The sequence below is a fragment of the Pogona vitticeps genome, chromosome 2 (genome assembly GCF_051106095.1).
Source record: "Pogona vitticeps strain Pit_001003342236 chromosome 2, PviZW2.1, whole genome shotgun sequence".
NCBI classification, from domain to species: Eukaryota; Metazoa; Chordata; class Lepidosauria; order Squamata; family Agamidae; genus Pogona; species Pogona vitticeps.
Window position 1 is genome coordinate 235,001,928 of NC_135784.1, and position 14,291 is coordinate 235,016,218.

General features: G+C 45.8%; 1 protein-coding gene across 1 annotated transcript; it reads left to right on the forward strand.

Moving 5' to 3' along the window:
• Window positions 1–5,489: 5,489 nt before the first annotated feature.
• LOC140707037 (uncharacterized) lies at window positions 5,490–12,728 on the forward strand. The gene is made up of 2 exons (XM_078385083.1): window positions 5,490–7,444; window positions 10,951–12,728. The coding sequence occupies exons 1-2, from the start codon at window positions 6,949–6,951 to the stop codon at window positions 11,559–11,561; spliced, it is 1,107 nt and encodes a 368-aa protein (XP_078241209.1). The 5' UTR covers window positions 5,490–6,948; the 3' UTR covers window positions 11,562–12,728.
• The last annotated feature ends 1,563 nt before the right edge of the window (window positions 12,729–14,291 follow it).

Sequence of the window (14,291 nt, forward strand, 5' to 3'; positions counted from 1 at the left end):
AACATTATTCCCTTACCCTAAAGATGCAAGACAACTGTTATGGAATAAACATGGGCCACACTTTATTGCATATTCATTATTATCCTTCTGCCATAGTGCAGAAGGAGGTTCTGCAGAGGTGTCTCAACGGACCCCTAACCAAATTATGGGCGAGTCCCAAGCCCCAAGATCTCGCAGTCATGAAGACAGCGAGAACCCGGCCGCCCCAAATTTGACCACCCCCAGGACCTCAAACCCCCTCCTTCTTGTTGACTATTGGTCTGGGAGCAGCCCCAGCAGATCTTCTCCCTCAAGCACTGTAATCACACAGTCCGCAGCGCTGGGAGATCAGATGAGCTTTACATTACTTGTGGTTGTGAGGGGACTCACCGAAACCTGTTTTATCCACACTACCCACCACAGCATAGGGACTAGCTACACTAAGTTCAATGCCTGCCATCAAGCCTATCAAGCTCCAAGAGTACACACACCCCTGAGGTCTGCCAAAAATATCTCCAAGCCTCTGTCAGAGAGGTGTACTCCATCCAGCCAAAAGAGCTCAGGCCTGTTAGCACGGATTTCCCAGTGACCAATCACTGATCCAAGGCCGTCACATATCACTCTAGTCTACACACTTCTTTCTCTGTTAACACTTCTCCACGCAGTGTTAATCTGCTGAACCTGGCATTCATCCCGCCAAACAAGCCTAGGGATGACCATAGACCAAATAATGCCCATCTCAGGATATGTTGCCCTCAGCCATCTGAGCGCTCAAAGGACATCCAAAACCAGGGCCTTACCACCATGCTTGGCCAGATCATTACCTGCCCAGATGTATGAGCAACACATCTGGAGGTTGCTTGCCAAATGCAGCTGTTCTCCATAATTGGCTCCACAGCAATCCATGGATCCCTTTCCAAACGATTTGGATTCTAGCTCCAAGACCCAAATAGCTCCCCCATGATGACTGAGCAGCATATTTCGCAGCCCAAAAGATGTAGCTGTGGCCAAGTATCATGACTTGCCATCGTCTCCCCATCAATAGTAGACCTGCAAAGACAAAAACCAGGCACCTGCCTAGACGTGAGGGAGTGTTCTTACATATCTTCGATAGGCTATTGATGACCATTGATGTCGTCAGGATGATAACCTAGGGAGGCTGCAGTTGAAGCTGCCGCAATGCTAAATGAATGAGTGCCAAACTTCAATCCTTTGATCCCCACTTTGTCTAACACCAGATCAGTCATCTTCCAAAACTGATATTTCGTTAAAGGTGTTCCATCTTCATGTATGAGAAAATAATCCTGACCCTGCCCTCTGAGAGCTAAATATGCACCTATTGCCTTTACTGGACAAAGCTCTGTTATTGAGCAAGTACCCAATTTAAGATCAGCTCCTCTACCATGCTGATTTGCCTTGGATCGGCGGATATGAATCCAAACCAAGTCCTCTTCCACCACTACATCATGCCATTGCAAAGCAACTTTCAACACATCTTGAGGAACTTTTGAATGTTTTTACTAATCCCAGACATTTTTAGGGAGGGGTTAATCGAGCTGTGTGGCAATGACTTAAATGCCTTTTTAATCTCTATCCAGACCGTGTTAAGATTTGTTTTTCGTCTTTTTGCATTCTTCAGGATCATTTTATCAATAAGCAGCTGGTCTTGTGTGCCTCTTGACTTTTTAAAGTTCCCTTTCTGTTCAGGTGGGCATAGGGAGTTTTCAGTTAAGTATTTATATATTGATCTTGTAGGTACTCCTGTGAGGAGCTTGAACACTGTTCGGAGGCAGATTAATTATCTATTGGTAGATAATTATCTATTGGTAGATAATTATTGGGTACATTGCCCTTTTGAGGATCTTTTATTATCAGAACTGTGCAGCCTGTTGTCATCCAGTCTTCAGAGGTAGAATTTTGAAGTAAGTGGTTAAATTGCACTGCAATACATGATGGAGACTTGTTAGATGATTTTTTAAATCTTTTATTTTATAGGTTGGGTGTAGGGACAGGGGACGTGGGATTGAACAGGATTGTAAATCAACATAAACATTTTACAATACTCATTCTTATCTATTACATTTAAAAGATACATAAGTTTCTGGCGTAGCTTATTTACAATACAAATTCTATTTCTACATTAATCTTATGCTTTCAATTATCAAATATTAATTTGCATTCTGTTTCTAAGCCAATCATAAAATTTATGCCCAATCTTCATGATTCATCTTTCTTGTTGAGTCTAGCCATTCTGATAGTTCATCCATTTCCACTGAATCCAGGATTTTTGCTACACTTGTGATGGGTTCTCTGGGTCTTTCCAATGTTTAGCAAAAAGAATTCTTGCAGCTGATATGGATGGCTAAATATTTTTCAATTTGATCTGTTGAATCCAGGATTTTGAAGAAAAAATTCAGGGGTTACAGTTATTGGAATCTCTTGTAAAAGCATTTAAACTCTTTCCTGATATTTTCGGGCTTTCCCACATGACCACCACATATGATAAAAAGAACCTTCTTTTTGTTTATATCTCCAACAAAGATTTGAATTTTTAACATCCATTTTGGCTAGTTTTGTGGGAGTTATATATCATCTATAAAACATTTTAATACATTTTCTTTAAAAGCTGCTGACTTAGTGAGTTTTAAATTGCTTTTCCATATTTGTTCCCACTGATCCAAACTTATATTGTGCCCAGTATTCTGTGCCCACCTTATCATATATTGCTTAACCACCTCTTCCTGGGTATCAAAATCCAATAAAAATTATATAATGCTTTAATATGATTGTCTTTGGTATCTAGGATGACTCCATCAAAGGGAGTGTTGTCTACATAAAAACCTTGCTGCTTATCTTTACCATATCTTGAAATCAATTGAGAATGTGACCACCAATCTATATCAAATCCCTGCGTCATTAATTCATCGTTGTTTTTTAATGTCCCATCTGGTTTTAGGACTTCTCTATACCTTAAGATTTTCTTGTTTTCTCTCCAGTTTGGAAGAGAAAATGCCTCCGCTGGTGTTACCCAACACGGTATTTTGACATACATCTGTCTTTGAATTTTAGTCCAAGACCATAGAAAACATTTTCTCAAAATATGATTATTGAATTGTTTAAAATCATGCGCTCTACTGTACCAAAGAAAGGCATGTCACTCCCATTTCAAATAATGACCTTCCAATTTTAACAGTCTTTGATTTTCCAATAAAATCCAATCTTTCATCCACATTAATGAGACAACCCTATAGCATAGCAGCCACTTCGAAAGACCGATTCCTCCTCTCTGTTTCCTGTCCTGAAGTGACTTTAATTTTATCCTTGGTTTCTTCCCTTGCCAAACAAACTTAGATATAATCTGATCAAGTTCTTTAAATATCGATTGTTTCAGAATCACTGGAATGTTTTGGAATAAGAAAATCAACTTTGGTAAATTATCCATTTTGACTGTTACAATTCTGCCCAACATTGTTAATTGTAGATTTCCCCATCTATTCAAGTCTTTCTTTATTTCTTCCATCAATTTCAGATAATTATCTTTCATTAAGGTACTTGTTTTATTCCAAGATATTTTATTTGCTTTCCCTCCTGGAAATTTGTAAAATTCAAGAGGTCATCTATTTCTTTACATTGCATGTTTTTAGATAAAATTTTTGTCTTTCTGTGGTTTATTCTCAGTCCTGCCATTTCTCTAAACTCTTAATTCTTTCGTAAGTGCTTTAGTTGATTCTTGTGGTTCTTCCATCACTATGAGTAAATCATCTGCAAAGGCCTGTACTTTAAATGACTCGCCTCTAATTTTCAGCACTTTAATCTTATCATAAATTCTTATCTGATGCATTAGAATATCAATTACTATCAAAAAGAGCAGTGGTGAAAATGGGCAACCTTGTCTAGTACCTTTTTGTATTTCAGTTATTTCTAATAATTCTCCATTAATTTTTATTTTTGCTTTTTGATGTGAATAGATTGCTTTTATATTGTTGATAAAGGATTGGCCTGCCTCCATTTCTACTAGTTGGAGTATTATAAAGTTCCAATTTATGTTATTAAAAGCTTTCCCTGTATCGATAAAAAATAATGCTGTTGATTTTTCTGGATGTGCCTCATAGTATTCCAGGAAGTTTCTAAATATCTTTTTGGCAAATATCCTGCTTGAGCTTGATGAATTACTCAATACCTTCTTCAATCTTGTAGCCAGTATAGTTGTATATATTTTATAGTCCATATTAAGAAGATATATTGGTCTGTAGTTTGGAATCTCTTCAGGATCAGTGTCTAAGTAATTTCTTAAAGGGTAAAATCAATTTTTCCTCAAATTTTCTATAGTACTCCTCACTAATCCCATCACTTCCTGGAGATTTCATAAGTTTTTGTTTAGAGAAAGCAGTTGAAATTTAATTCATGGAGTATGGTTGATTTAAAATTTCTTGTTGCTCTTTGGATAATTTCAAGTGTTGTTTTCCTTTCTGTAAGTATCTTTTTCAATCTTGGGATGGCAGTTGTTTAGTCGTTAAGTCATGTCCAACTCTTTGTGACCCCATGGACCAGAGCATGCCAGGTCTTCCTGTTGTCACGTTCCCGGGAGTTACGACAAGTCAGAGTCCGATAATCAGTCCAAGGTCAGCAATACCAAGAGTTCAAAGCCAGAGTTCCAAACAAACTTACAGAGTGCAGAGCGAAAGGCAAAGTCCAGGTCCAGATACACGGTCAGAGTCCAGGGTACAAAGTATGTAGTCCAAAGCCAAGGTCCGAAGTCCGATGCAGCACAGATCCAGGGTCAAGGTCCAGGGTACAGGAGCAGGAAACGTGGATGTCAAACAGGTTTTTGACACCTTGCTTCCACGAAGTTTCTTGCTTCGCTGAAGCTCGTTTTATCCTAAAGCAGCTCCCTGAGCTGTTGGAACGCTCTCTATTCTGCTAGTACTCAGGGCTAGGTGAGCGCAGGTCCCTGTGGAAAGCTTTAGAGCGATCCTCTGCTCTTCTTTCCCTGAGTCTTTTCTGAAGCCTGCCCCGAAGCCTATCTGCTGTGGAGGGAGAATCTGGAGGCTGCTCAGCTGTTTCCAATCTCTCCACATTCTCCTCAGCCCCAGTTAACCCTTCTGGGTCCAGATCTTCGGGCACACTCATGACACCTGTCTTCTATTGCCTCACGGAGTTTGGTCAAATTCATGTTCGTAGCTTCAGTGACACTGTCCAACCATCTTGTCCTCTGTTGTCCAGTTCTCCTCTTGCCTTCACACTTTCCCAATATCAAGGTCTTTTCCAGGGAGTCCTCTCTTCTCATGAGATGCCAAAGTATTGGAGCCTCAGCTTCAGGATCTGTCCTTCCAGTGAGCAGTCAGGGTTTATTTCTTTCAAAATGGATAGGTTTGTTTTCTTTACAGTCCAGGGGACCCTCAAGAGTCTCCTCCAGTACCACAATTCAAAAGTATCAATCCTTCGGTGGTCAGCCTTCTTTATGGGTCAGCTCCCACTTCCATACATTGCTACTGGAAAATGGGCGCGCGATGAGAGCCGGTCCCGGCTTCGGAAGAAGCGGCGCGTTTTGCTCCCCCCGGCGCCGAAGGGACGGGACAGCATGGTGGGGTCACGTGGGGCTCAGGGCGCGAATCGGCGCTACTTAAGGCAGCGCCGTGGCGCCACATGAGCCTCTTTCGCTTCGGCAGCCGGGAGGAGAGCAGATCGGAGGACTCCGTTGTTTTTTTTTTCTCTCTCTCTCTCTCTCTTCTCCTGCCTTGGAGGACGACGGGGGGGCGAGTGGTTTTGGCCGCAGAAGCAGCGAAGAGGCAGTGAGGAAGGAGGTTTGGAGGGAGACCGGAGGAAGCGGGGAGGCGGCGGCGCCGCCGCGCGCGAGGCGCCCCGCGCTGGGCGGGGACCCGACAGTCAGCTGGGAAGCACTTCCCTCCCTTCCCGCTCTTCTCCGGTTCTTCCTGGCGGTCGCTGTGGGGCTTTCAAGCTGCCTTTTTTCAGGCAGGAGGTTTGGAGGTTGAAGAGGGGCTTTGGGAGCCTGCCTAGGGACTGCACCCCCCACCCCACCCCCTCGTAAAGGACTGTCTTAAACGAGGCTGAGGTTAGCTAAGTGAATAAGAAGCTGGCCGAATAAGAAGCTAACTTCAGCCTTGTCTGTCTTAATAGCTCAGGGATTAGGTCTCTACAGCACTGTCCCTCTTGGAGCTGCTGAATAGCTCAGCAAGCTAAGGCTTCTAATTGCTGATTTGTAGGCTGGGGTTCGATTCCCACTGTCTCTTTTTGTGTCAAGCTCTTCCTTATACAGAGTCAGAGACTGGGAGTCAATTCCTCATTGTTCCTTTTGGAGAGGGGTTGGACTCAATTATCAGAGGGTCCCTCGCTGTTAAAGGTTAAGAAAGAAAGGAAAAGAGAAAATTATTTTAATAAGGGATCAGCAGCTGAGCAGCTCAATGGTTTAGGCTTCTGGCTGCGAAGCTGGAGTTAGGAAGTTGGTTCCCTCCTGGGTCTGGTCAAGGGGGGATGGATTGAATGATCCAGTGGGGCTTTTACAGCTCTCCTTGATTCGGTTATTATTGTGAGGTTAATTTTTTTTTTTTTTTTGAGTCACTAGGTACTTTAGGTTGGCCAGTGGCACTTTCATTATTGGGGTAGAGTGAATGAGGGGTCCCAGTGTTTGCTGTTACATAGTTTGGTAGGGAGTTAGGAGAGTGGGGGTCTTATTGGGCCTGCTACCTTTCTCTTTACGTTGCTCTTTCGTTTAAGTTGGGGGAGGGAAATCCCCCTACCCGGCAGCTTTCCCCCATCTAACCCACTACCAAGTTGCTGAGCGGCAGCCATTTTGGGGCCGGCCGCATGGTCTGACTGGCGGCGGCCATTTTGGATCCTTTAGTTTCACTTTTAAAAAAAAATAAAAATAAAAAATAAAAAAGGGGGGTGGAGAAGTGGTCCCTTAACAGAGACTTTGGTAGTTTAAGGGAGGTAAGAAATATTAGCAACATGCCACCTAAAAAAGGAAATGGTAACAGGAAGGGGAAGAACCCTGTTAAGAAGCAAGTGGTGGTGCAGCAGCCCACTGAGCTATCTTCTTCGGATGATGAATCATGGGCTCTGCTACAGGAATTGCATGCTAAGGTGGCGAATATGGAGGCGAGGAGGTTTGAGAGGCAGGTAGATAGGAGTAAGGATATCACACCTCGTAGGTCTCCTAGGGAGTCGAAAGGAAAGCGTAAGGGCGAACTGAGGGCTCTTACTTCGGAATTAATGCGACGCTTTGATGTTTTGGAGTCCGAACAGGGTCGGAAGTCTCCCGGGTGTGCAGGTGATCGAAGCACGGTAGCAGAGGCGACTGAAAGGGTAGGGCGTAAGCACCGACGGGTTGAGGCGGCGGAGGAGGCTGATCCTGGTGAAGGAACTGCGAATGAAGGCTGTCATTACGAGGATCCGTACGCGGATATGCCAAGGGAGGTTGAAGTCGCTGGGAATGGGCGACGCGGTGAGTATGATGCATCACACAACATGACAGGAATAGGGGGACAATGGCCTTGGTCTGTGGGCCCACAGCAGCAGGCAAGTTCGCCTGGCATGGGCACTTCACCTCCTTGGGCATGGTCAGGTGGTTTTTGGCCAATGATGGCACCCCCATGGTTTGGATGGGGTATGCCGACGGCGAGTACAGACAAACCAGGGCATAGTCAAGATAGTACACAGCCTGGCACATCACAGCACCCCTCGGTACCTGACACAGGGTATAATACGGCGCCATTCGCGGCTACGCCTTATACCGACTACAGTTCTCCGCTAGGCGATCATTTGACGCCAGCGGCTAAGGAGCGAATATGGAAAGGAGATTATGTGGATTTTTATCAATTATTGAACAGGGAATATGAAGTGCAGGAACTGGACAAAGATGACAAAGAGGTTAAGGAAAAGATTAGGCGCAAGAGACCGGACAGGAATTGGACCAATTGGGTTACTGGATTTACGATTTACGCCGGTGTGTTAGTGAAGATGCAGCCATGGAAGGCCTCCGCGATGTTCCAGTACTATGACATATTAAGGAGAGCAAAAGCGGAGTTTGAGGGCCAGGCATGGCTGCGATATGATGAAGCATTCCGTATGCGGAGTGCGATTCGACCTGAACTTCGATGGGATGAGGTTCATCCGGGGCTTTGGCTCCAACATATGTCACCGGCAAAAACTAATTTAGGGGATAGATTTGATTGTGGCCACCTTAATGTCAAAGCTTCCGCAAGTTATAATACCCGCCAGGGGGCGGGGCAGGCGGTTCAACCCCGGCTGCCCTGTTACGACTTTAATAACAGGGGAGTGTGTACCAAGTCCCCTTGCAGATTTAAACACGAATGCATCACATGCGGGGGACGGCACCCAAAATCTAATTGTTTCAAGTCCGGCGGACAGCGTCAAGCCAAACTCGGGGGATCCAGTAAGAAGCCAGAAGGGGGTGGGGGTGCTCCTGGAAAGGGGACCAACACCAATTGACATAGACATTTTAGAGAGCAGTCTATTGGGATATCCTAGGAGGGAAGATGCGGTTTATTTGAGTTTAGGTTTTCGTTATGGATTTCGGATTCCGGCTTTGGGCACTCGGCGTGCATTTTTTGCCCGGAATCTGAAATCTATTCAGGGTATGGAAGATTTAGTGTTAAAAAAGATTAATAAAGAAGTTACAGAAGGTCGAGTGGCGGGGCCTTTTGCCACGCCTCCATTAGATGATCTTAGGGTGTCTCCGTTAGGGATCGTTCCCAAAAAGACTCCCGGGGAATTTAGGTTAATACACCATTTGTCTTTTCCTGAGGGTGAGTCGGTAAATGACGCCATCCCAGAGGAACTTTGTTCAGTTAGGTATACGTCTTTTGATGAGGCGGTCAAAATGGTTAGGGCTTGTGGGATTAACGCTGAATTAGCTAAGGCAGATGTAAAATCGGCATTCCGAATTCTTCCCGTTCACCCGGCAGATTTTAATTTGCTGGGTTTTCAGTTTCAAGGACAGTATTATGTAGACAGGGCCCTCCCCATGGGATGCTCGATTTCTTGTTCTGCCTTTGAGAAATTTAGTACCTTTATTGAGTGGCTGTTGCGGCAGAAGACGGGCTGTGCGTCGACAGCACACTATTTGGATGACTTCCTTTTTTGCGGAAGTGCGAATTCAGGAAATTGTCAAAGGCTGTTAGTTACGTTTAGGGATTTGGCAGCTGAGTTAGGGCTTCCTCTAGCAGAGGAAAAGACAGAGGGGCCGGCCACAACCTTGACCTTTTTAGGGATAGAACTGGACACGACACAACAATCTTCACGGCTGCCTCAGGACAAATTGACCAACCTTAAGGGCATGCTCACACATTTGAGAGGAAGGAAGAAGGTGACTTTAAAGGAGTTACAACAGTTGGTTGGTCATTTGAACTTTGCCTGCAAGGTGGTAGCGCCAGGGAGAGCGTTTGTGAGGCGCCTTTCCAGAGCCATGTCGGGATTGCACAAACCGTTTCATAAGACGAGGATGACCAGTGGTATGAGGAACGATTTAAGGGTTTGGGAGAGTTTTTTGAATCAGTTTAATGGCATTTCTTTTTGGAGGTCGGACATTAACCTGAAGGCGGATGTCCAGGTAAATTCGGATGCTGCGGGGGCATTGGGTTTTGGAATTTATTTTAGAGGCAGGTGGTGTGCAGGGGTTTGGCCGGATGAGTGGCACCAACAGGGTATCACACGGGACCTAACATTTTTGGAGTTCTTTCCAATAGTAGGTGCCCTTTGGATCTGGGCGCAGGATTGGTCCAACTCGGTGGTACACTTTTGGTGCGACAATCAGGCTGTGGTTCATATCATTAATAACTTGTCATCGCGTTCTGAGAGGGTAATGGAGTTAGTTAGGGCATTTACATTACGGGCATTACAGTTTAATGTTGTGTTCCATGCATGCCATGTGCCAGGACTTGATAATCAGATAGCCGATGCTCTCTCGCGCCAACAGATCCAGCGTTTCCGGGAATTGGCACCGGAGGCCAGGGATGTGCCAGAGGTGCTCCCGGAGGAGGTCTGGCAGATTGGCGTGAGGAAGCGTCGCGGGCAATAGGTATGGCTCTGGCCCAGAAAACACGCAAGAAGTATGACAGGGTAGTAGGGGAGTTTTTTACGTTCCGCAGGGCCACGGAGTTAGATCAGGTATGGCCGATTCCGGTGGAACATTTGCAACAGTTTATCGTGGCCTTGCATAGGAAGGGCCTGGCTCCGGGTACCATACAAGGTAAGCTGGCGGCTTTAGGCTTCCATGCAAGAGCACAGGGACTTAAGGACAATTCAGGTGATTTTAGGATCAAGAAAATGGTAGAGGGATGGCTACGAGAGAGGGGACGGCTGAGGGATGGTAGGACTCCCATTTCCCCAGGGATATTGGAAGGTTTGGCGAAGTTATGGGGAGAAATTTGCAGGGATGACTATGAGATAGCGCTTTTTCATGCAGCGGCGGTGATAGCCTTTTTTGGGGCTATGAGGATTAGCGAATTGGTAGCATTGAGTAAGACCGATGTGTCGGGAAGGGCATTACAGTGGGGAGATGTGTCACTACAAAAAGGGCGAGTCATTTGCTGTATTAGAAGATCTAAAACTGATCAATTAGGCAAGGGCCGGCAGGTAGCTTTGGGAACTTGCAGTGTAAGGAAGATATGCCCGGTGCGGGCTATAGGCCAGTTTATGCATTTTAGAGGCAGTGAGAAGGGGTATTTCTTTCGGCATAGGGATGGATCCCCTCTTACAAAATACCAATTTTGGAAGCTGACGGACATGGCTCTGGAAAGGTTAGGGGTTAAGAATTTGAGGTTTGGCACACATTCTTTTCGAATAGGGGCTGCATCCACGGCAGCATCTATGGGTTATGGGGTTGAGAGAATAAAGCAGCTGGGACGTTGGTCATCGGGGTGCTACAGCAAATACATTAGACACTTGCCTAACGTGTAGGGAGGGGCTGTTTTTTCTTTTGTCTTTCAGGAGGTGAGATGCGGGAGACGCGTAAGAAGATTATGATTGTGGGACACAGCTACATCTTTTGGGCTGCCCGCTATGCAGCTAATTCCCACTGGGGGAGCGATTTGGGGCTTGGAGCCCAAGCTTCTATATCCTGGAAGGGCAGGCGCGGCATGCGTTGGATCCAATTGGGGAGGGTGACTGCATTTGGCAGTTCACCCCCCGACATTTTGTTAATTCATCTGGGGGGTAATGATTTGCCCCAAGTGCCTGGTAAGGCGCTTATTTTGGATATCCTCCGGGATCTTGCGAGGCTACATGCCTCTTACCCGCTTATGCGGATTTGTTGGTCGACAATTGTTCCCCGCCGGGTTTGGCGTGGAGCATTGAATGTTGATCGAATAAATTATGCCCGGCGGCTGGTCAACAGAGAAGTTTGCCGAGGTATCTGCACAGGCGGCCTTGGAGCTGTGATTGGACATCACAGTATCCGGCCTGCCAATCTTGAGTGCTTTCGTAATGATGGAGTCCACCTGTCTGTCACGGGTTTGGACAAATTTTTGGATGACTTGAGAGGGGGCCTGCTTGTTGAATTGGGTGTCCTTGGTGGGCACATGGGACATAGCGGATGCTAGTCCTCATGTTGTGGCGGGTAGTGCGGGAATAACGAGTCGTCACGGTGTCTCCCTTTGGTAAATTCATATTACAAACAGCGCATTGGTTCTGACAGCTTCTGCGGATCGTGCGATCACAGGGCTGAAGGCAACTGATGCGCTGGAACACTTTCGGACCAATAGTCATCTTATACGATGGCTGGAGGTCCGGGTGTCTTATTAGGCTTTACAGGTTCCTTCGGTCGGTAGACAGATGGCACCTGGGGCCTGGGACTCGCCCATTGACATATTATGAATATTGGGGTTATTTCCCGCACTCCCGCAGGCCCCCTCTAATGTTGATCTAATTGTTATTGGTTTATATTTGGCTAAAAATAATTGGCTTTAATAAAGTGTGGCCCATATTTAAATCCAAATGCTTGGTGTCTCGTGCCTTTATTCGGGGCTTGGGGGAGCAAATGGGCGCGCGATGAGAGCCGGTCCCGGCTTCGGAAGAAGCGGCGCGTTTTGCTCCCCCCGGCGCCGAAGGGACGGGACAGCATGGTGGGGTCACGTGGGGCTCAGGGCGCGAATCGGCGCTACTTAAGGCAGCGCCGTGGCGCCACATGAGCCTCTTTCGCTTCGGCACCCGCCCGCCCACCCGATATTTCTAGTGTGTTCTGGGTCGCCTGTTTTGGGGCCGGATAGGAATTTTTGACCTCTATCCTGATTGGCTGCTGGATGGGGGGATTTTTCGCCTATCCCACACTGGAAATGGGTTGCTTGGGCATTGGATGGCGGTTTCTTCAGTTTATTTGGTCACACTGGCGGGTAGTGCGGGAATAACGAGTCGTCACGGTGTCTCCCTTTGGTAAATTCATATTACAAACAGCGCATTGGTTCTGACAGCTTCTGCGGATCGTGCGATCACAGGGCTGAAGGCAACTGATGCGCTGGAACACTTTCGGACCAATAGTCATCTTATACGATGGCTGGAGGTCCGGGTGTCTTATTAGGCTTTACAGGTTCCTTCGGTCGGCAGACAGATGGCACCTGGGGCCTGGGACTCGCCCATTGACATATTATGAATATTGGGGTTATTTCCCGCACTCCCGCAGGCCCCCTCTAATGTTGATCTAATTGTTATTGGTTTATATTTGGCTAAAAATAATTGGCTTTAATAAAGTGTGGCCCATATTTAAATCCAAATGCTTGGTGTCTCGTGCCTTTATTCGGGGCTTGGGGGAGCAGAACCATAGCTTTGACTATGAGGACCTTTGTTGGCAAGGTGATGTCTCTGCTACCTCTCCGTATAGAGTGTTCTATAGAATTTTTCCACTATTAAAAAAAATCTTTTAAATTTGTAAAATTTTCCCCATTTTATTATTAAGACTGAATATAATTTTTGGATCTTTCTCTCTTCAGTTTATATACAAGCCATCTTCCTGTTTTATTGGTGTTCTCAAAGTAGTTTTGTTTAGCAAATTTCAAATTTGTATACAAATATGAATATCCCTGCACAGGTGGTGTTAAAGAGGGTGCAGCCCCATGGGGCTGGATGGTCCACTCACCAATCCACCGTGGATGCAGATGGCACAATTTTACCAATGGCCCCACAGTGCACGATCTGCTCACCACTCCTGGCAGGATTCAGAAGGACAAGCCTCGCTGCAATGTCAAAGAGTGGTGAGTGGGTCGCATGCTGCAGAGCCATTGGTAGAATTGTGCAGTCTGTGTCCACGGTGGATCGGTGAGTAGACCATTCGGCCCTATGGGGCTGGACCCTCATTAACACCACCTCTGCAGTGATATTCATATTCGTATACGAATACTCCCATCTCTAGTTGGAATTGTTATGATGACAACATTTGCACCATTCAGTAGAAACTTTACTTGTTTATTTTGTAATTGGTGCAAATTGGGGAACCTTTGTCTTTCTGTGTTCTGGCTAATCTGGGTTTCTTTTTTTTCCCTCAGTGATGTTTGCTGTTCTGTCAATTCATAATTTCTGGATTGTCCCATAAGTTGTTCCTCTGTTCATACATTTTATTCTGCTTTTGTGCCTACCTCTACCCTCCATTTGTCTTCCATATTAAGGTCATTGTTCCGTGTTAATTTTGCCACCTTTTCTAGTTCTTGCAATTCCAGTTCTGAAAACACTTTACACCGAATGATAAACTTTCTCTCATCCATTAATCGTTGTTCAGTTACATCACTACTTAAGTGTTTTCTTTTCCAAATTCCCATCATTTTTTAAAAAAACCATGGGCTGTTGTGTTTGCCTCATAATAACATTTCATAATTTCTCAATTTTCAGAGAGAGTCCAAGTTTTGCATTTAAGTTGCTCCAGTAGCTTTTCAGCAGCCTGTCCTGGTCCCTCAACAGAGTCTGCTGAGCCCTCTAGCCCAGTGGTCCCCAACCTTGGGCCTCCAGATGTTCTTGAACTACAATTCCCAGAAGCCTACACCACCACCTCTTCTGGCCAGGATTTCTGGAAGTTGAAGTCCAAGAAGATCTGGAGGCCAAAGGTTGAGGACCACTGCTCTAGCCCATTTGTCACCAGATGCCCAGGGGCTTGTTGACCTGGGCGATGACTGATCTGGTATGGATTTCTGTTTATTTCCTCTCATCATAATTGATGTTTGGTTGATCTGGCTTCTCAGCTGAGACCTGTCTGGCTTGAGAGACCCTTCGGCATAGCTCTCAACCTCACTGAAGCACGCAAGCCCCTCCGCCTCAACAAGGCCTGTGCCCATGGAGGGGATGATGAT